The following is a 23121-nucleotide window of genomic DNA, read 5'->3' on the forward strand; positions in this document are numbered from 1 at the left end:
TAAGTGTTTTTGATACGTAACTAAATTGATGCTTGCTGTGGGAATCGGGTGGTTGTGTTTCCTTGTTCCATTATCTTCCATGAAGGGTAAACCCTTCATCTTATCTTCCACAAATGGTTTAAGTCTTGCTTTTAGAGCCCCTTTCTTTTCCTCTGTGGATGCAGTTTCAGTATTTTCTATGCATGAGTGTCTTTCGACGTTTTGGCTGAAACAGTGACCATTCATTAATATGTTATTTTGGAAGCCATTGAACTACAATGACTTTGGATATACAGGTACAATATGTTTGAGCTCCAACCACAACAATGATCTGCTCAAAAATCCAGAAGTAGTCATACTTTTTCAATATTAATCGCCAAAGCCACATATCAGTTGAATTTTCCAGTAATTTGTCCCACATAAAAAAGTTCCAATCACTAGTCGGTACCGGTCAAACAAGTCAATGACGTACTACAAGGCTCCAGAAGAAATGTCTGTCCTTTGTCCGTATGTTATGCTGCAAATGTGACTGATGAGGTTGGGCCTGTCTGTTTTTCCTGGACAATAGCCTTGCTTCAAAGTTTTCCTTGGCATAGATAAAGTATCTACCTAACTTATGTTGACACTTGTTTCATCAGCGTTCAGTTTATGACAAGCCTTGTTGATTTCTGAATTGTTACTTGTACACAATGTTTGGGCGGATGATCCTGGCATGTGCGTGACATTCCTGATTTATGTAAATCAAATACTTTCTTTTTTAGATGTGTACAGATCTAATTGTACTTGATGTGATCATCATAATCATTAACAGGCAGTTGGGAGAGACAGACTTGGCCATGACAAGTTAAAACACTTTGCAATGTTCCGCATAATCTTGAGTTAGTGCACTTAAATTTGGGCAAAAATAAATTCAAATTTGTGTGTAACTTAATTTTGGGTGAAGGTGTCTGTACACTTACACCAAGACCTTTAACTCCTGTCCATCATCTGTCTTGTCTGACTTTTTGTTAGAGAAACATGTTACTGCATATCTCAGATTTTGCATCAAAATATAAAAAAACAGTCATGAATAATAAACTTTCTGCCCTTAATGAAGGCAATTAGTCCATCGACTGCCAATACCGCAAATAGCACATTGATGACATCATTAACATGCATGAGACTACTCATGTGTGAAAATGAGTTGGACGGCAAAAATGCAGAATGCAACCTGTGGTTGATGAACATGTGTTTTCCACATCTTCTAATCCCTCTGTCATCTGGCATGTTTCTGGCCTAAAATAAGTCTGTTAAACAAATGATGAGTGCTTCATTCAAGTGTTGAAAGGAGCAGGTTCTCAGCCCCCCTCTATTACTGAAATCACCTTTGGGTAATGTGAAATGGCGACATAATTTATCTCTACGGAATCCATGCTGGACACGACGGAGCCCACTGTGTAATAAGCCATGAGAAAGTCATAGATGTATATTTGTCAATGCTGGATGGCAGGAAAGTTACCGAAAACTCAAAGGCTATACACTGCAGGTATATTGGACAATAAACATTATTCAAGAGGCCACGAAGCAATAGCCTTGACGCATGTTGCCCTCATTTGAAAAATGCATGACCTTTTGAAAAATATGATTGGGAAGTAATGATAATTTATTGGCTCCACAGCTTATGGTGTTACACAGCCAAACTAGCTTAAAACTTGTGTCCAAATACTCACATCAGTCTGTCAGTTGTGTGCGAGCACAGGGCTCAGGTTCAAGAGGGTTATTTGAACTGGACCCCTCAGTCATCAGCCAGAAGTCATTGTGATCCCAGATGTAATAGATTCAAGCCTCTGGCCAACAAGCAGCTAGCTTTACTTTATGCAGAAGTGCACATGTTTTAATTATTTCACTTCCTCCCAAGACCAGAAAAAAAAATACAAAAGAGTCAAAGGACGGAAATGCAGCCATAAAAAACACAAATGATTCGGTTTCTTTTCCAAAAAGAATTTAACTCACTTTGCATCTAGACACTACAGAGTGAGGGGGGGAAACTAAGGCAGTCATTATTTCTCAGGCCTCTAGAATTACCACGGAGCCACACAGAGATGGAGGCTGATAGATTTTGAGAAATGTAAAGTGAGAGGCGTAGGAAAAGAAAAAGAAATAGGGAGCAAAGAGAGCTGTCTTGTAATTCCTCTCCGTCTCCTACCTGTCATGTAAGGTTTTTCTGAAAATAGCTCTTAAGGAGTGATTGCAAGTGGACAAAATGCGATCCATATTTTCATTCTTCTTTCATTCTCTTCCTGTAACTGCCACACATCCTATCTGCTGCTCATGTGCTCCCTGTCTATACTTTGCCAAATAGATAAAGGCACTGGTTGAGTGGCTGTCGTTCTGTCCCCAGAGCATATCGTATTTATAAAATCAAGTTACCCTGCATTTAAATAGTTGCGGTTTCTCACTAGTTCCAGTGTTGTCCAGTGGGAATTCCAAATTACTACTTTCCCTCAATCACTGCTTACAAAATGTTCACGCAAAGATGAGGGGAAGTTGAAGGATGAAGGGAGTTGGTATGACAAACGGGAATGTGAATGTAAATCAACAAAGGGCCCGGTGAATAACTTTGTGACTTGACTTGGTTCTGGGGCTGGAATGGATTAACAAAAATCCTACGCCCAAATGGTGTTGCTGCTATTTCCACAATGAAGGGGACACTGTGCTTTGCTGTGAGCCGCTCAGAACTGTGAGTTGGATGGAGCAGTCAGACTCCAATTAATAAAAAAACCTAAGGAAAGTCACTGAGCTCAACCAGATCAGGGTGTCCCCCGCCTGCTGCCCGATGATTGCTAGGATAGGCTCCAACATGCCCGCGACCCCCGTGGGGTCAAGCGGTACAGAAAATGGATGGATGGAAGTCACTGAGCTGTTTAGCTTAAGTGTGACGTTGAACCAATAAGCACGTAAATGGATTTCAGCCAAGATAACTATTGTTTTAACAGGACAGCACTCAAGTGGACTTGTATTAGTCACAGTTAATGCAGTATAAAAGGAAAATACGGTTCATGTGTTTAATTGAATTTTGGGTTTTTACACCTCATCCACCAAAAACGTCAGAGTCCCACTTAACAACTTTGGCATTCCATCTTATCCCTGATTTGCCACAGTGATTAATGTTAACATAAATTAGCCCACATGAGACACCATAGCGGGAGTCATTTTCATAAAATAAAAACATTGCATATCCTGATTAAACATTTGCTCAAACTGATGTCAATTCAATTTTTCTGCTGGCTGACAAGACGTACAGAGCTGTGGATTTTTTTTCTACATCTATAGACAACAGTCACAGAACTACCTCATCAGTGTTTATCTTTTTAATAAAAGCCATGGAAAACAGGGCAGGGTACGTTAGCAGTCAGAGCCTCAGAGCAAGCTAAGGGAGTCTTCAGTTGCACAGGCATACTTGAACTTTGATTCAGAGATCACACCTGGGTTCATTGTGGAAATTGAAATCATTTCTTCATGCTGTGTGTTTGCTTTAGGTCGCCTGTCTTTAATTATCCTTCAGAGGGACTGTAATGTGTCAATCAGTCCAAGACAAGTAACTCCATGCAAAATAATAGTTTGAGGTTTGGCAGAAACTGAAGTACTTGACAGTGATGGAAGTCAGATCAACCAGCCCGCTCGAGATGTAAAGATATTTATAAATAGTTTTGAATATTTACTGTACTTGCCCTCAACATGTACATTTCCTTGGCATTTAAATAGCTTTCAAAATGGAACGTTAACTCAAGAAAAAGGGTTACCTGGCAGTCTCACATCATCAAGTCCTTAAGGTTTTCCAGCAGAGTGTGTGACGTATCTATAGTTACATTGTGTTCATCAGATAAGATATACACATACGATCACAGTGAAACTAACACGACTGACTGTATTTACTTCTACTTCAAAAGAACACCTGTATATACAAATACAGTATACAACCATATTGTCTTTCATAGTCTCATTTATTGTCGTTTCTTGAAAGCAGCCAGGTGATGTAAACAAAGCTGCATTTTCCACCTCAAGTCCATGATGGTTAAAAAAAAAAAAAAAAAGAAAACTCCCACATTTTTTTTTAAATATTGAAAGAGATTTGTTTTCCATCTGACTTAAATCGAGTTTGTGCATCACGCACTGCCAGAATATGAGGTAGACTATATGAATAAATAGAGAAACTATACATACATATATACATACATACATACATACATACATATAAAAAAGAAGCTTTACCGGCTGACTAAATTGAAGCAGTTTTTGTTTTATTAATTTTAGGTTTTGCAAATTTTAAAACTGTACTCTACTACATTCATGTAAATTTGAATTTGGTTAATTGTGCAGCTCTAAAATCAACCCAGGCAAAAAGTGCAGCAGTATCCCATGTTAAGAGGAGTATGATAGAAATACAACACTCTATCCTTTTAGTACATAAACTTTGTCGTATCAGCTATTGTGTGTTTGCAATAAAAGAAGTGGGGAAAAAAAATATGTCCTGCGAATTCTCTCTAGAGACTGTAAGTTTCCGCACCAGTGGCGAGTGTTAAGGTGGCGGGTGCACAAGTCTGTCGGCTGCAATTATGAAAAGTTGATTCCAGGAAGCCCTACGTGGCAATTCATACACAATGTAAACTATGGTTACCTCATCTGACCAAGGTTTGAGACCCCGCATACAAATTCAGGGGGTTCCCACTATACATGTGCACACTGGCCCTCTTGACAGTTCCAAATTGTCCTGGGAGCACCATAGCTTAGTAAACAATTTGATTTAGACAGACAATGCACTCCACGCACAGCTTCATGCCTTGGTGTCTGGCATTATCAGGTGGGCTGCTGAGAGCTCCTGCCACTACTGATTCATCAGTAAGCAGGGTTCTGCAGGTGGTCAGTGAAACCGGAGAACTTGGTTTTGTTCACACAGGAGCACCCACCCACCACATGCATGCTAATGTTGGCTCACTGTAACTGAAATGAATAAAGCCCTGCCAGCTATCAAATTGTGAAATGCTCACATAACCTGATTGTTATTCAGTATGAAAGAGAGCCCTAGGACCTAAATGTAAATGGTGCCTTTTAGCCTGCAGTTAAATTATGCTGTGGTCATGCAATTTTTGTTATGGATGTGACTTGTCATCTCATGCTTTGTTGGTGTTCTGTGGTGAAACTATTTTGTTGACTTGATGAGAAATGAACTTGTTTTTAGATAAATGAAAAGCATAGCACTGTGCCAATTACCATAAGAGAATGGCTATGTATCAAACTCTTTTTTGCTCAGTTGACAACAAAAGTACCTTAAATTGTACAGGGATACACTGAAAAGTATAGTTTGTGCAATAATAAATCATTGCAGTGATGCTATTTTTTGTCAGTCATGATTGTATTAGTGGGCTTGTTGGGTTTTGATCCACAAGTTGAAATAATGTAGTGTTCTGAACAGGAGTGGTGAAACAGAAAAATAAGTACTGGGACATTAGAGACCAACTACTACAAAAACCATTAGAATGTCGGGAGCACACATTACTGTAAGTGCGTTTGAGAAAGCAGCTAAATTTGTCTCTACAACAAGCAGTACTGTTCAGTTGGGTTCACCGCTGTTTAGTATGGCATGTTGGAGGAATTAGGGTTAGGGTTAAGAGTGTTCATCTAATCATGGCATGGTGGTGTAGAAGTAGTCCACTTTTGTTGGTCGTTGTGAAATGTGCCAATTCTCTGTCGATGGACAGAATGTGGTCATGGAATTAATAAACCTAATAAATAAATATTATGTAATTTTGTCACTTTTTTCCCAGGTACCATGCGGCCTAGAGTACTGGGATGAGCTCCAGCAGGCCTTTGTTCCATATCGGGACTTCAGCCTGTCGGAGAGCCGCCCCTGCCAGCTGCAGCTTCCCAGCCTCAGCTTCACGGATCAACAGAAGGAACTGGTGGCCTCAGACGTGTGGAGGATCGTCCTCAATAATAACAGCGAGGGAGGAGATGAGCAGAGGTAAAGGAGTGTTCATCTTATTGTTGTTCATACTGTATGTCCATCTCATTAATTAGAAGCTAAGCAAGACCACTTCACACCGCCTTGTTTCTACTAAGCATCATGGTCTGCTTTAGGGCCCAAAAAAAAGGGAAGAAAACATTTTCTTCCTGATCCAAACTGTACAGTGGCGAACTGAACTGAACAGTGCAGCTTGGTGGAAATTTATGTTCCCACTGCACTGTAACACTGCAGCATTCCCAGACATTTTCTAAATTCTGACTCTCACTTTGCGGAAGCTTGGAGAGGCCCCTTTGTTCCAGCATGGATGTGCCCCAACACATAATAAGATACATTCAAAAAAAGGTGGTGGCTTTCATCCCAAACACATTTGTGATGAATTAGAATCGAAGTTGTGAGCCAGGCCCTCTCATCCAACATAGGTGACCTCTGACCTCACAAAAGCTCAGCTCAATGAACGGACAAAAATTCCCACAGATATATTCCTGTTTTACAAACTCTTCCCAAAAAGGTGCAAGGTGTTGTTTGTCTAATTTTAAGTAGCTGTTGGAGTCGTGACACGGCGTCCCCGCTTTTAATATGAATCTATTCGTTCTGGCTTGCCTCTCTGTACACCAATTTTTGTTAAGATATTTGAGCTATTTTTACTATACTGTTTACATTTACATCCACAACGGGTGCAAAGGAAACTAATGAGAGTGCGACTAGCGCAGAGTGAGCAATGTCCCTTATCCCACATATGGTGAGCAGGAGCTGGGAGTGGGTTTGGAAGGCGTTCAGATCGGCCTAATGAGATTTCCCAGCACACCAAGTGCCTGTCAGGCCCCATCCGGATTCCTTCCTGCTTACCTTGAGTGTATCTAATCGAGGGAAAGCTCACGGGAAGCATGAGGAGTGAAAGCCCCCTTTGGTTTGGCTCACAAGTTGCCAGAAGGGTTGGGTCAACTTGTAACACCTCAAAAAGAATGTGTTTGGTCTTCCAGTCTTACTACCACTGCTTCTCTTCTCCAATATGTCAGCAAACACCTTCTGACTTCTTATGGGCTTCATGCATTTTCCTTTCAGTTTCTTCCCATCTTAATTCACTTATTTCCTTTCTCCTGTTTCCTCCTGAGATTTAGGGAACTTTAAGTGGAATAGAATTTGCCAAGCCCACATTCTGTGTGGCTTAGTGGGCTAGATGAGTAGAAAGGGAAGGACCACAAAAACATGGAAGAGAAGAAACCGGGAAAAAAAGACTTGCCAGAAAGAGTGTAAAACTAAATATACATCTGACATTCATTATAATCATACTCCAAACACGAGATGTCCTTTGTTTAAATCATTTGTCTTTTTCGATCACAAACGATTCTACTCTCCTAACTCACTCCTTTCATCTGTACTTAAGTTTCCAGAAAAAAAACACCAAGAAAAAACTTCAACATACAAATTACATTACAAATCATCAACATAAGATGCTTAACTCTTTTAAAGTGCGCCATACTATGACCATTGTTTTTACAATATTACTTGCATTTCGTCGCCATTATTTATTTGTATATATTAACTTATCATCATGATTATTTTATATTTTATTTATGTTTTGTTCATTTAAGGTTTTCATTTTTTAGGTATATTGGTTTTATCATTTTAGTTTAAGTATTTTGATTGTCCACAGAGGTAGGCCTTTGAACCGGGAGCTGCAGTGGGCCCTGGCCCTTGTTCTGTCTCGTGGGATCTCTAATCGCTCTTTGCAATTTCTTGCTGCACTGGGAGCGCCTTTCTACTGGCCTGTTGGTGCAGCTAATAGTCCAGTCCTGGTGCAGACTGCTGCTTTAAATTCATTCATTTTTTCAATGGGGTCAGGTGGTATCAATTTCAAACTTAGGAACAGTTTTGCTGATGCACATCAACCAAAAGGTGACATTGTGGTGCCCCAATTTAGATACTTTTTCTACTGCTGATTATAAAACAAGAACAAAAAAGAAGAATCAAACTTTATGCCTGGTGAAAGGAGAAAGGCTATTTTCTGTGAGTCTTGAAAATGCTCTAAAATGGCTGCCAGTGAATGAGTTTTAAGGTTGTGTTTTCTCACCTGCATGCTCTGTAACTTGCCTTAGGTCTAGTGAGTGTGTTTCTCTCAGATCATTTTGAACAAGTACTATGTGTGTTTCTGTCTGTGTCCTTGGGGACAAGCAGTGCATCTGAATTTTTGTCTGCTTCTCATCGCCTTCAGTTCAGATAGTGAGTCTGGATCCCAACTACCATGTGATCAGCTGGTATCTCCCATGGCCCTGGCAGCATGCACCCGTGTGGACTCCTGCTTTGCACCTTGGTTTGTCCCCTCCCTGGGTGTGTCCCTCCAGCTAGCACAGATGCAAGTCCACCTCTGCCACCATCTAGAACAACTGGGAACAGGTTAGGATACAGAAAACAGATCCATACTAAAATCAGTCAAGATGCAAAGTTTGAATCAAATTACATACATTTTGAATTTTCCCTCTTTTCACAGTTCCATCTCAAAAATGTCGACCCTTCCTGCCAGACAGGAAGATACCTCAGAAACAAGAGTTCATGGTCATTGGTACTTGTGAGCCACAGATCTTCTTGCGTCAGTGGACCAGTGGACCCAAACGTTGTCAGGAGTTCAACTTTTCCACGCAGCTAGACTGCAAGCTGCTAGAGTATAGGAATTTAACACACCTGCACGTTCTGCAGCCCTGTGTGATACAGGTAATTTACACTATAACTATTCAATATGATGAGGACCAATACTCTAACATAACATTTCCTTGCAATGGGCAGTGGTATAGAAATCCAAAACAAGATTAAATTGACTAAACAAGTGTGATGTAGTTGTAACAAATTGTATCGTACAACATTGATTGTAGTCTGTTGCTCAAGAGATCTGATTTACATTTCCGTTTCAGGGCCAGGCTACGGCCTCATGTTTACCCCAAACCAGTGTGTGGGATGCAAACATCTTTATGGAACCTATGTTTGCTACGGTCAGTCAGTATGCCATCCACACATTGGACACTGCCCTGAAAAGCTGGCAACAGGTAAAACTGACAACACTGTATATTCCACCACAAATGCATGGTTCATATTTTTTGAGCACTGCCAAAAATCTGCTCTCTGAGAGGCCAGCACCACATGGTGCACTCAAATCGAATGACCTAGATGCACGGCAATGTGGAGTTGAGAGGGGTTTTGTCATCATTGATATGGAATGATTCCTTCTTGTGACTGGTTCCAGGTCACAAGTCCAAGCTTTGATCATTCAGAAGCTTCAAAATTGCATTGCTCAATAGGTTATGCATTGGAATATGTTTTGTTTCTGACATTTCAAAGATGGAAATATTTCAACCCGTCATAGTACTTGCAAGTTTGTTCCTGCCTCACAGATGGGGTATAATGATCCAAAATCAGTCTTTGCAATTTGTATTTGTCTCTGGTGTGATAAATCACATTGCACATGCTAAATTTGCAGTATGTGCATTCACTCCTCCCAGAATGGAACATGTAAAATGAACTGTGCAGCAATATTGCCCATTTGGCAGAAGCAACCCGGGCACACCTGGTTAGTAGATCAGCTTCCACATCTCTTTGCGTGAGCAATCAATTATGCGGCCGATTTCGCAACTGCAATTCTGTATTTACAGAATTAGGGAAGAGCGTTAGTACTCACAAAAATTGTGCCAACGGATAGTTTGCATCTGGAGAAAATGTGGACTGTCAGTTTAAAAAAAAATAAAAATAATTAGATGATGCCTGTTAAGTATTCTTTCTCTTGAGTAATACAAACAAGCATAGGAAAGAATGGCATACAAAAACAGCTATTACATTTTTAGTTATTTTATGTCAACATATCAAAAACGTTTGTTTGTTTGTTTGTTTGTTTGTTTGTTTGTTTGTTTGTTTGTTTGTTTGTTTGTGGGAAAATTGTGGCAATTTAGTGCTTTTTGCTCTGTCTCAACCCCAATGTCAGTAGTGGATACAAAGATTTTAGGAGATGGACACTGCAATTTGTGCAGACAAAGAATTGTACTTTGTTGCACTTACATAACTTGACGTTCACATAGTTGACTTAATTGAGACAAATAAAACAACTTGAGGTTCATCTCCTCATTTTTGTCTGTCAGCGAAGTCCCAAGAAAATACTGTGTATGCTCTAATATAGAATATGCAGAAAAATATTGGCTTAAAAAAATGCAGAATGAAAACCTATAGCAAAATAGAGCACTTTACAAGAATAGTTTGGATTTTATACTTTGCTACATACACACACGTATAATGTGCAGAATGGGGCCGCATTTTTAGTTCGTTGTAAATCTTGACAAAGACGACTGCAACATATCTGTTGTAGGACTTAAGCACGCTGGTCCTCATCTTCCCTCCTTTCTCAACACTCACCACTGCCTCTGGTAGCCAGCACTGCACAGTGTTTGATGTAATGCCCAAGAAAATAGTGTAATATTTGAGTGATGACACCTGCCAAGACTTCATCTGGCCCAGGTCCTCCACCCACTTCTCTACCACACATACATGCTCACACACTAGGGACGCTCTGGTTTTGCATGGCTCTGCTCAGCTGTGCTGACTCATTATACTGGCCTCTGGAGACGTGAAGTATCCTCATGGTTTTACTTGTGAGAAATAATAGCTGTTTGAGGGTTTTATATCGAAAAACAGCTGTGGTCTTTACCTGTGGAAAATAAAATCTATCAAATACAAGTCAGTCCTAAATCAATCATTCAGCTGAGATTTTATTTTTACTCCATCTTCAAAGTTCTAATTTGGTCTTTTGGATGATTGATTATATTTGAGCATTGGTTTCATTATTTTATTGGTGCACGTTCCCAATTTCTATCCGGTAATTTAGCCGTAAATAATGCTTGTATGAATAAGCACACTGATGGAAACGCGTAGTGCAGCACGGAAGTAGTGTTTTAGACATGTTGATGTCTTTACCCAACTTGCCAAGCATGACCACTTGGTCATGTCATATTCCACAGGGATATTCTGAAATTCACTCGGGGAGTTGTTGAGTTTATGTATTGTTTTGATTGGACTAAACAGCAGCAACCTTGGAACGTCTACGTACTTTGCTTAACACAAGGGGGAAACACCATAATGAGGTAAATGTGCTGTACGTGGGTATGGGCGTTTTGGAGACGAGGGTAGAGAGAGGTCAATCACAAAACACAGATCTTTTTGAAAATGGTAGAGCACTGGGAAAGGACGGAGCTTTAAATGTGTGTTTAATTTAATTGTGACTGAAGCTTAGACGTACACACATGCTCTCACATGCGCACATGGTTCATACATCATAAAACGTGATCCAAATTGAAAACCTGCTTACTTGGACATTTAAACAGCCTTTGTCCTGCCACAACAGAAGACTGTATCCTCACTTGTTGTAAACATGTTGCGATTTCACATGGTTCCTGGTTTCAAGGCTGTCAGGAAGGTCTTTTGTGATGTGGCCTTAAGGGTCATCATTGAACCATATAGAAGAATCCTCAACTACCACACAAGTTAATGCTATTGAAGTCAGCCCTCTTTATTATATTTTAGCCTCATTTTCTCCATCCCCATCTTTACTCCTCTCCAAGCCCCTAAACCTCAGGGAAGTGGCTTTGGGAGCCACACAAAAGCTTGACACTATGTATTTTCTCACAAAGTCTTCACGGGCCTTTGTATATGCAAGCTCTGTTCTCCTTTGTCTGTTGCATACATGAACACAAACACTGCACATAGTGTTTCTTCCTCTGCAAATTGAAACAACATGCCAAAAGATAGCTTCCCCGGTAGTCGCAGATGTATGGGTGCGAGTCATCTATAGAAGAATATTGAGATCAGAGGTTCTTCTCGGCCGCTTCAGTGCGGCTCGCAGATGTACATTTTTATTAGGATCAACCCCTGGAGATAAATCATTTTGTTTCAGAGGGGGTCCCATCATACATTAAAAACACCAAAATTGAAACCAAAAAGAACTCAGTCGAGAAAAGAAAGGGCAGTAAAATACAGCCAAAAGGTTTGTTCAAATAAAAAAATTACACAAACATGTGTCCTAACTAAATACGTACCACTGTTAGGTAATTCTGATACAGCTAGTACATGAAGAGAGTTAAGTCTCAGACTGTTAAGCCCTGGGGTACGTAAAAGAAATCTGATTTTTCAGTCATGAAGATGAGCGCTGAAGAAAGGCCAATAGAATAAGGTTTGTTGTAAAACAAATTGCAAACAACAAATTCAAATTTTTGGGTCAGCTCACTAACGATAGCACCGGTAAGACCTCCATTATCAGTAGCAGAGAATTTATCGTTTAGTGAACTTTTAGACATGAAGCCAGATTGAATTGGTGATAAGTTATTGATATTAACAATGTACAACTATAAAATAACTTTTCAAACACCTTTGCAATGTAACAGACAATGTATGTAGACCAAATGTCATTTAGATCAAAACCACTATCTAGTAGTTATGTATCCATTTTTCCATATAGCAGATAGCTCACGTCATCGTAGATCATCGTCACTCATTTATAGCTCGATCTTGAGTGCATGTGTTCTTACAAGAATAAAACCGGATCCTTTTTTTGTGACATCCACCAAATGCAGCATGACAAGAGCGTCACCTTTAAAGGGGAAGTTGAGTCAAAAATTATCTTTGCAGAATTATATTTTATGTGCTCCCACTAGTCTAAACATGGTATTCTGTTGAATATTTTGTTCGTGTACAGGAAAATGAAATTAAGAAGATGAATTCAGCCATTTTCATTCATCTAAGGGGACTGACATTTTGACATTCTGCCGCCTTCTGCTGTCAACTGAAGTTGGCCTCAAAGTACCCCTGGGCTTGCATTGCAAATGTCACATGACCAAAACTAGAAAACAGGTGAGCTGTGACTTTTGCAATGCCAGCGGGGAATACAGAAAGGGCTTCGCAATGGAGTGGAGAGTTTCTGACTTTATGTTCATCTGGTTGGCCACTGTTAATGTGGACGAGTGTACATCTAACAATTGTTTCCTTATGTCCATTTTACAGGCTTCACTCTCTAGTTTCACATTTTATGTGTTCTTATTTTGAATGGGTATCATTATTTACAATTTGTATTCCAGACATTTTATAGGCATGCATGTAGTATGTGCCACTTGCATAGACTCTGAATACTCGAGTAACAGTATCTGGCTTGATGGGTGAAATTGATACGTTGATTCCTGATGCAGAAGCTGATAGAACTTCTCGTTTCATCTTGCTCTATTTAACAAGGCAGATTTTTCTTTTCAAATGTATTTTTCCTTATACGGTATTTATACACTTAAAATAGGTGATGGGAATCACGGTAGGAAAGTGTTGTGACGTGCCTAACATGTTGTCTTGTGGATTGGCCCAGAAAGATGATATCATCAAAGTACAGGATTAGCAAGATGGCACCACAAAGTTTGTAAACGTGCAGTGTCAGCTTTGATATGGAGCACATATAGTGTTCCACTGTAAAACTGAAAGTGGATTTGAAACTGGTGCAGCTGTTCCATTTGTATTTCGGTCAACCCCCCCCCCCCTCTTTTTCGCTCTCTCTCTCCATCCCTTTCTCTCTGTCTCACTCTTTCTCTCTCTCTCTCTCTCTCTCGCTCTGTCCTTCTATTTCTTTCTCGTTCTGTGTCCCTGTTTCCCTCTCAGTTTCTCCATCCCTCACATCCATCATCAAGTCCTGTTTCAGTGGGTTAAACTTTCCCATCCGTTTTCAATAGGCTCAGGACCTTAAACGTGCTTGGCAGTCAGACTGTAAGCTTTTACTGCCAGCCTCTTATAACCACCACCCCTTCCGCCATTTAAAAGTCTGTCATTTTTTGGAGTCGTGGGGCAGCAGTAAATAAGCTCTCTGAACTACATGCTGGGAGGAGTGCGCACAAGAGATCCCCTTGGGGCTGAAATGCTTTGAATGGAGTTCAAATAAAATTATAAATTGTACATAGTATGTTTGCCCATAAGCTGTGTATTTGATTCCATCAAATGATTTACAAGGCATCCATCTCTGCATAACACATCTTGGTTTTATCCGTGTGTTTAGATGAGATTAAGTACGCAGTATCACAATAACTCCTCGATTTAAGTTACTTTCTTTTTAATCCTTTTTTCAAAATATATCAAGATGGTCCTGAGCTCATTAATTAAATATGATCATCATAGTCATCATCATCATTTGCTGAAACAGCAAATAGGATGAATGAGTTATCGTTGAGTGTACAGTACAATTCATTACAGTTCATTACAAATAAATCAAAATCACAGTCACTCAGAAAAACACCAATTCACTTTTTTTCCTCAAATCATTCAGGCCGAGATGTGACCCGACTTGTTCACAGCTCATACTTGCCACAGTGGTTAAGTATAAATTACGATTATTAAGTGGTTGAGTTACTAAAACAATTGCTTTATGCCACTTAAGGAAATAGGATGTGTAAAAGTCAAGTATTTCTGACGTATAGAAACCAAGATGTATATCTGGCTCTCAGGTTCATTCTAGGCAGTATCCCGGTTCACTGTCAGCCTGTGATTTGTTTTACTACCCTGCTCCCACAAGTGAAATCACCACAATCTCCTACTGACTCACAGCTGACCTGGCAAAATCAGATATATTTATTTTTATGTAAGGACTCATACACTGCTATCTTGATGTTGTAAATGCACTCGCAAGCAGGGCACAATTCATGATCACATGCCTCAGAGCTTTCTCCCTCCTCTCACCCTCCTAAAAAGCTATGATTGATGATAGCGCTCACCTCTAACCATTGTATTGCTCATTCACAGAATGGAAATCCAGAGGCTGAGGAACTAGTTTACAGCCACTATGTCATCTGCAATGATACCCATGAGACTCTGCGCTTTGGCCAGGTGGACACAGATGAGAATGTGCTGCTGGCAAGCCTCCACAGCCACCAGTACAGCTGGAGATCCCACAAATCTCCCCAGGTAACATAAACACACAAAAGCGGGGGAAGTACCTGACTACCCAGTGCTCAGATGACGTGCTACTTTATACAACTTATATAGTAAAGACAGCAAACTAGTCATTATTAGTGGTGCTTCTAGACAAGGCCTCTGGATTTGACTAAATTTCCTTCAAGTAATTGAGTTTTTATATGTTTCGATTTCACTCATGATATGGCTTCATTCCATCACAATGTATTCTTACCAAGTCAAGCGCAGATATTTACATGTTGCACATGTAGTCAATGACAAATATGTTAAATTGTGATCTTCAGAAAGCAAACTAACTTTGCTTTTTGTTTTACGTCAGTCTTAACTAAGGTTAATTCTGGTTTGTTTTTGCCATGCGGTATGACATCATACCATTGTGAATTTACACTGCATGTTCACATTCACCCGTCCATTCATCCAGCCATTTTCTATACCGCTTGTTCTCATGAGTGTCATGGGTGGGCTGGAGCCTATCCCAGCTGACTTTGGACAAGGGGTGGTGATCATTCTGAATTGCTCCCCACTCAATCAGGCACACACTCACATTCACACCCAAGGACAATTTAGAGTCATCTGTTAACCTACTAAGCATGTTTTGGGAATAGGGAAAACCCACACAAGCCGATGTAGAACATGCAAACGGCACACAGAGAGGCCCGAGTTGAGATTCAAACCTGGTGTCAACTGTGACATGCTAACAGCTACCTCACCCCTCTCCTAATTTCCCATTCCATTCCAGAAGTAATTATTCTCTGTTGACCGATCATACAAAGTTGGATCCGTTTTTTACATACATAGTTGGAACTCTTTACTGTGTGGGTGTCAATATTGTGGTTTGATGTAGATCTGTTAATTTGCTACTCTATGGCTTTTGACAACATAAACTGAAAAAGGTCAATACTGTTCCAAACAGAGCATAACTGTACTGCGTGGCAGGCAGAGTGTTTCTTTAGTGGATCTGTCTGTGCCCAGACAGTGTTGGTAAAGAAGATTGATGATATTTAACCCTTTGTGGTTTTGAGGTTGAGTGGAGTGTGGGCTTGGCTGTTCAGAGCGTAAACGTGTGGGCTCGTTGAACACATTTACTCTACGACAAGTGTGAGAAAGTCAAGTTTGAGCAAAGACATTGCTATAATTACTCACAGTAAGTCGAGTTTTATTAATATTTCATTCTGGTTAAGCTTTGCTCTTGCATCATTTCAAACACCCACTTGGGAACTTGTAATCTGCCATATTGGCACGGCAAACATCACATCTCATGTCTGAAGTGAGTCAAAATAACCTCTGTATCTTCAATATGTCTCTGAAGAAACATTGTCCAATGATAAATAATGCTATTCCAAGATGGTTTTCTCATGTTATTTTATCATGCGGTTGTGATACAGCATATTAAATGTGTTCTCAAGATGAGCATGATTTGTGAAAGTAGATAAATAAGTAGAAGTGCAAGTCTGCCAAAACAATCCGCTAACTTATTAAGCTCGATGATAAATGTGGGCCCATACGTCCGCCTTAGGACACAAAATTATTTTTCAGGGTTACACAAATAATCAAACTGATAAAAGAAAGGGTTGTATTTCCTAAATGACAGCTTAGAGGTTTGTTTTTGTTGCTTTTGCAAATCATTTCCCAACAATTAATTGGCTGTGCTATTTTGCTTACATCCCATGCTGCTTCGGAGCGTCTCTAAAACAAGTGAACGTGATGAGCCATTAATCCCCCCAGACATCCTCTGTCATCACCGTGCAGTAACTTGTGTAGTGCAATACAACGTTGCTCCCTTTTACTGTACTTGGAAATTCATTTGAATAACTCATGACCTTTGCACCACTTATTTGCTTCCAACTGCAGACTCATTTCCCAGCTTATCTGATGGATCACCACAAAATGCTCAGATCAGTAAACCTGAGTCATGGAGGGGTTATTAACTGCTTTTGAACTTCACATGGATATCACAATTGCAACTGTTTTTCCTGGTACAGTGACTTTGCCAGTTCCCCCTACTCACATGAAAGATACAGTGAGCATACTGCCCATGGCCATTTTTGAACAAGTTTTTTTCCCCCCATGAAGGTACTATACTGTAGATCCTCTTTATCCCCCTTGTTCATAGTAATTTGTACTGCGCATAATGATTGGGGCCTTCAACATTTCCTCATGGCTCTGGTATGATGTTTGTGTCCCAGCTAAAATGTCCCACAGGCACACATAAACCAGAACTTGATTTTTCTGCTGTAAAACTATCTGTCCCCTTTTCTTGAATTCTCTTTCTTTCCCTGCGGATCCCCTGAAAACCCACAAAATGGGAAGCGGGTAATTGGTGGGAATTTGGGGCAGAAAGGATTGGATTAATCAAAGAAATTTAAAGAGTTGTAAAATCCACTGGGAAGAATGAAGCAAAAGCAAAGGGGCAGAGAATAATCTACGCTCACTGGTCCAGAGAACCCACAATAATAACACAGAGGAAACTCAATACAGTAGTACCTTGACAAGTGCACGAACTTGAGTTTTCCAAGTTGAAAGCCATCACACTTTCTTTCTTCTTTTGGGGGTGGTTACATGAAAGCCCCAGACACTCCTGCTAGATGGAGGCAGAGAATGCCAAAACTTCCAGCAACCATCCAGTGTCTCACTCACAATTTGTGAAATGTCTAAATTGAACTATGGACATTGTCAAAGAGCAGATTAAACTCGTAAGTCAAGGTAGCACTGGACTATGAAATTGCTCCAAAATGGCTCTCCAAAGTCTCCACTTTGCAGTAGCTATTTGTTCTCCTCCTGCTCTCATGCACAAATGAGCTAGTTCCTCAGGAGCTCTTTTACCTGTTGATTAGAAGCAGCCCTGGCTAAAGCGAAACTGTGGCAGGGTATGTACTTTCTGGACCTGGATTTGACACCTCTGTTCAAATCTAAACAGCTCCATGCCTAAAATCAGATTCAGGACACCATCATTCTCCTCCATTGGTGTTTTTTTTCTATCTTTAAATCTATTCCAACTGATCTGGTAATTGCTCCATGAGTTTCTGCATTCTGCCACATACAATGGAAACAAAATATCTAGCACCACTTGAAACCAAAGCAAGTAGAGATTGAGGCAGTAGCTGTGGAGATGCAGCATTCTTTCACCTGTTCTCACCTAATAGATGTGCTTGTAAAGAGTAAGGAGAGAAGGCAATACCTTGAAATGCAGTAACTTCTCATGTGCTTGTGTTCAAGCAAGAGCGCATAGCGTTAACATCTAAAAATCAAGTGAGTAATGTGTCTGTGTCCGAGCAGTCCAACCAGACAACGCTTCCAATGATGTTGACATACCTCTGAATATCTGTCACTTCTCTCCCAAGAAACGCTCCAGCAGAGTGTTTTCTCAGTGAAATGCGAACCTTGACTCAGGTCACACTCCCTCTCAGTGCTCCTATGTTTTTTTTTCTTACACCCTCTTTCTTCTGCCAATCATAACCATAAGTTGCATTAACAAGGATAAATGAGGCAGTCACGTTCTTCAGGTCGGCTGTTACCTGACCCTTACGCACACCTACAATACGTGATTGAATGTGTCCTACAGTCTGGAAATTGTCAGCACTGGAAGTCCAGTTTTGCTTTTCAAACTCCCGCATGCCTTCACACGCCAGCATTTACCAACCAAGTTAATGTGTATTTATATTGTATAACTATGCTATATATCATAGACTACTAGCCATTCGGTGATTAACAACATCCATTAAAAACACATCACCGCGTCGTGCTGTATACTATACTTTTGTATTTGGAAGCACGTAACATCTATTCCTCCCACACTCCACCCTGTTGTTTTTCAGGACTCTGGCGTGTGGTGTGGATAGTTGAAATATCTGACTACTCAGTACAGGAAGCAGCCTGGCTGATGAAAATCCTTGTGGTTCTTGTGGTTCAGCAGGGAGAGGGGCGTAGAAAGCCCCCAGGATTTAGGACTTTCAAGTGCCTTCAAGGAATTATCAGAATTTGAATAAATAGTGATTTACTTCGCCGGCAGGCTTCTAAGGTTTACTCTTTGTAGTGATTTTTATTCCCCAAAAGTGTATTCATTAGAGCATGAGCAAGAGTGGTCATTGCTTCAATCCCTCGGCTGATGTTATAAACCGTTGTGGGAAAAGTGAGTGCTTGGAAGTTCTTTGAGTAAAGGTTCTACCCAATGGATTAATGAAGTTGCGTCTAGGTCTAAATCATTTAATTAACTCCATTGAATTAACGGTGATTGAATGTTAGCAAAGTTGTTGATGTGGGGGTAGCATTCATCCCATGCACAAATACACTACACTAATTGGCATGTTTAATTCAGCAGCTTGATCAAGTCCTATCTCCTCGAGTGAAATTACAAATCATCTTCAAATCAGCACCTGGAGAACTCTTAAGACCACAGGCTTAAACTCTCTTTCCCATTTGTGCTCATTGAGCGCTTATGATTTGTTGCTATGGAAATAAAATTGAATTGACTTACTTGGAATGTTTGTCCATCCATCTTGCAAATCGCTTCTCCTCACGACCGTCGCTGAATTGGTCATCCAACAATATAAAGTAATGATTGGTTGTAGACACATTAACATTTTCACAACCCACCCTTTGTTCAACCTTTTAAAAAAAAGAATCAATTCGTTACATTCCCTGGTGCCTTACTTCAACTTCTATCGCCAGAACTTCACGAAAAATACAAAGACAATCACTCATTCATCATCACCCCGTTTTTACTGTTTTATCTCAGCATTCTTAAATCCCTCTCATCACTATCAGTCCAATATTTACTTAAGAGTGTTGTTTTTATCTCTCTGATTTTGCCTGAGATCGCATTATGACTCCATGGTTTGTATCAGATGATCCATTGTTCTGTCATGGCTCCTAGTGTGTGTGTATCTATGTTTATGTATTGAAGTAATTCAACTCCCTCTGTAGTTTGTCCCACAGGAAGTGCTCCTTCTCTGACATGGGGAATTAATTCAATTATCATGTTGATGAGAGTTGAACTTGGAGAATCTTTTTTTTTTTTCCTTTGTAATTTTTTTAACATGTCAATCTGTTAGCGTTTTAAAAATGAAAGGATGAAAATATTTGCACTTTCCTGCCAAGTCTCTGGCCTTGAATCTACAACAAAGGGCTGTAACTGTGTTTGGGCAGCAAAACCATTTCTGGTCAAACTCCACATGACAAAAGTCCCCTTAATGACTCTGCCGCATTGTGACTCCAGATTTAAGCAATTGAGATCCATCTTCCAACAAGTTCCTCCAATCAAATTGGGCTATGATGTCAGCCACACAATAAAGTCTCCTACTGTGACTGAAGTCTTTTGTTTTGACTCGACTCATATCTTTTTATTTATCTTTCCATTGCTTTATGAACACTTTCTGTTAGATTGCAATTATTTTTGGGTGTGTAATCCTAAATAAAATTTATTGAGTTTTATTAAATAAATGCGTAACAGATTGAGTCATGGTAAAAGTTAAATATTGAAATGTTCCAGGGAATGTTGGTCGACTGACGCAGACAGACCATACAGATAAATAAGGGAACATATTATTGAAAACTGATTAAAAATTGTTGACTCTACGAGGTCTGTGTTGAAGTGTAAAAAAATAAACAACAAAATAGAGGTTTAGTTGTCAGACTATTTCTAAAAATGTGTTATTGGATTTCAGAATGCACCTGGCACGATTAGGGAACAGGGACCCCGATTGGATTTTTGAAAAATAAATTTCCCTTCAAAAAATGAATGTGTCTTAGACCCCGGAGCGGCTTATATGATTTTGTTTTCTTCTTCATGATGCATTTATTTTGGAAATCCCCGCAAAACAATGCAACATCTATGATTTTGTTCATTTTTTTCTTGTGATTTCTATTTTTTTCTTTGTCCCACTTTAATCATTCCAACTTTAATCTGTTTTCCTTATCCTTATCAATAGTCCCACCTACCGAAAATTAATTCCTGGTCATTGTATATCATTCTGTCCTTCAGTGTCATTTCACATCATTAAATATCATTCCACAAGTTTTCATTCCACCTTCACATGCAATTTCTCCCAAAATTGCATTCCCTAGTTTACTGTCTTTTCCTCTCCTCCTGCCATTCAACATTGTGTTCCTCTTCCAGAGCACAATCATCCACATTCTTTCATGTTCTTGGGAACCTGTTTCCAATTTGTTAGGTGGCTAGGCCAGCTAAGTGGTCTCAAAGTCATTTCACCAGGAAACACATGCCACTGTTGCTCCATAATAGGATTTATAGCCCAGAGTATGAACTATATTCATATAATTTTTCCAATTTGAAATGTTTTATGGTGGTAAATTTAGGGCTATGTACAGTATATAAGTTACAAAAAAAGCTCACTTGAGTTTCTCCATGTCTAACTCGCAGGATTCTTTTAGGCCTCAGAGACTTGGAGAATGTGTTTATTTGTGTAAGATTTGTCCCTCTTTGAACTATACTGCACAGTGGCAGTTCCTGGCATGATGTGTGGCCACACAGGGCCTCAATAACTCCTAGACCAATTCTAAATCCATTATTACTCTGTAATGAACCTAGTGATGTAGAACAGTACTGTTATTCCATCCTCAACTCACAGTAAAATAAACAAGGTGGTCACTAAAAGAATATTGACCTTATCCATGCTGTAAGCAAAAGTGCCAACATGACACATATAGGTATGTAAAACAAGCACATGACTAATAACTAATTTAACAATAAGACCTAGGAGTTCCCAATGCTATTTTGTTTTCATTTATAAATATATAAAAATGTTAATTTGCAAAGGGACCACAATCATTATCTCCAAATGATTTGGAATCTTTTTTTTTTGTCTTGCAAATTGAGGAAACCTCAAACTAACGTGACCTTTCAAACTCAGTGTCCGGATGACAGACAGTGTGCAGCTCAGAGTGAGCATGTTTTGTGTGATTACATTCAACCATTTAGTTTCATAATCCCTCAGTAGATCATTGTGACACATGCATTGTGCTGGTTCCAGTCCGGTGCTGGAAGCTAACCAACCACCATCATTTAACCATAATCACAATATCTCCCCATGGATTTGTGTAAAAGAAAAATGGTTTGAAATTGGACTTTCACATTTATTTCTCACTCAATATACAACTTTGGAAATGCTTAATAATCTCTAATATTGAAGATTAGCTTTTGGCAAACGATTCCAGACAGTCGTGCACAAGTTCTGGAGTTCATTGGACGAGGCAGTAGATCATTCATTAGGTCTTGGGCTTCGGGACTGAAAGGTTCAGCTTGTTTGTTGGAGAGATGTTTGTCTGCTTGCCAAATATGTCGAGGTGCCCTTGAGGAAGGCATCAAACGCACTCAGAGCAGCTCAGGGGCTCAGAAGCGTTTATGCACCCCTTGACATCTTTCCATGAAAACATGCATGAGAGTCTCTTGAGAAAATGGAAATTTGGCAAGGGTATGAATAATTTAGGCCTTAATTTTCATTTAGCTGTCAGTTACAATGCTCTTGGCCCACTGGCCTGATGGTTATTCTCGTATTGGCATTCTTTTTACACAATAGTGTCAATTTATCATTAACGGTATACTTTACATTGTTAAAAAAATTCATTGAACAATAATGCTTACTCTTGGTAGGGTTCTCCCTTTATTGAATGTGAGTGCAAGGTCTGGCTTAATTCCTGGGCTAAAAGCCACCACATGTGGCAGGCTGTCTTTTTTTTTTTCTGTCACAAAAGTTGGATAAGTCAGAAAGAGGCAAAACAGCTTTGTATTTTTCATTCTTGTTGTCTTACGTGTTCAATTTGAGTTAGTGATGTTTTCTTGTTTTTCATTGCTTGAGTCAGAGCTGTGATGACTTAGATGTAGTCACCGTTTGAAGTTTGAGGAGAGACACTGTTATGACGTCTGCCTCAAAGGTCAAGTTGAGCCACAAGCGTGATAACGTGCGCAGAGAGCAGGGAGGGACGACGAGGTTAAAGGAGAGAAAAGTGTTGAAATAACAAAACAGTCCTCACAGATGGTGCCGAGGTGCAACACAGACTTCCAGTAAGTGCACTACCAAACAATTTAGACCATAATTAAGTTCAGTCCAGTCCTTCTCAACGACTCACTAAGACTGAAACTAATACTAAGAATGTAAAGCAGGCTTTTAAGTTGACTGCAACTTAAAAGGTTTCCATTTCATACCGGACAGCTT

At 39.8% G+C, this 23121-nt stretch overlaps 1 protein-coding gene across 2 annotated transcripts in view; it reads left to right on the forward strand.

Annotated features, from left to right (window-relative positions):
- LOC119136390 (vacuolar protein sorting-associated protein 13B-like) overlaps positions 1-23121 on the forward strand; it is a 211690-nt gene that overhangs the window by 165619 nt on the left and 22950 nt on the right. For both annotated transcript variants that reach the window (XM_037274793.1, XM_037274792.1), the window contains exons 42-46: positions 5784-5980; positions 8196-8377; positions 8472-8692; positions 8890-9021; positions 14780-14941. In XM_037274793.1, coding sequence (XP_037130688.1) covers positions 5784-5980; positions 8196-8377; positions 8472-8692; positions 8890-9021; positions 14780-14941 — 894 coding nt within the window. The remainder of the gene's footprint in view (positions 1-5783; positions 5981-8195; positions 8378-8471; positions 8693-8889; positions 9022-14779; positions 14942-23121) is intronic.

This window comes from Syngnathus acus, chromosome 16 (assembly GCF_901709675.1).
Source record: "Syngnathus acus chromosome 16, fSynAcu1.2, whole genome shotgun sequence".
NCBI lineage: Eukaryota > Metazoa > Chordata > Actinopteri > Syngnathiformes > Syngnathidae > Syngnathus > Syngnathus acus.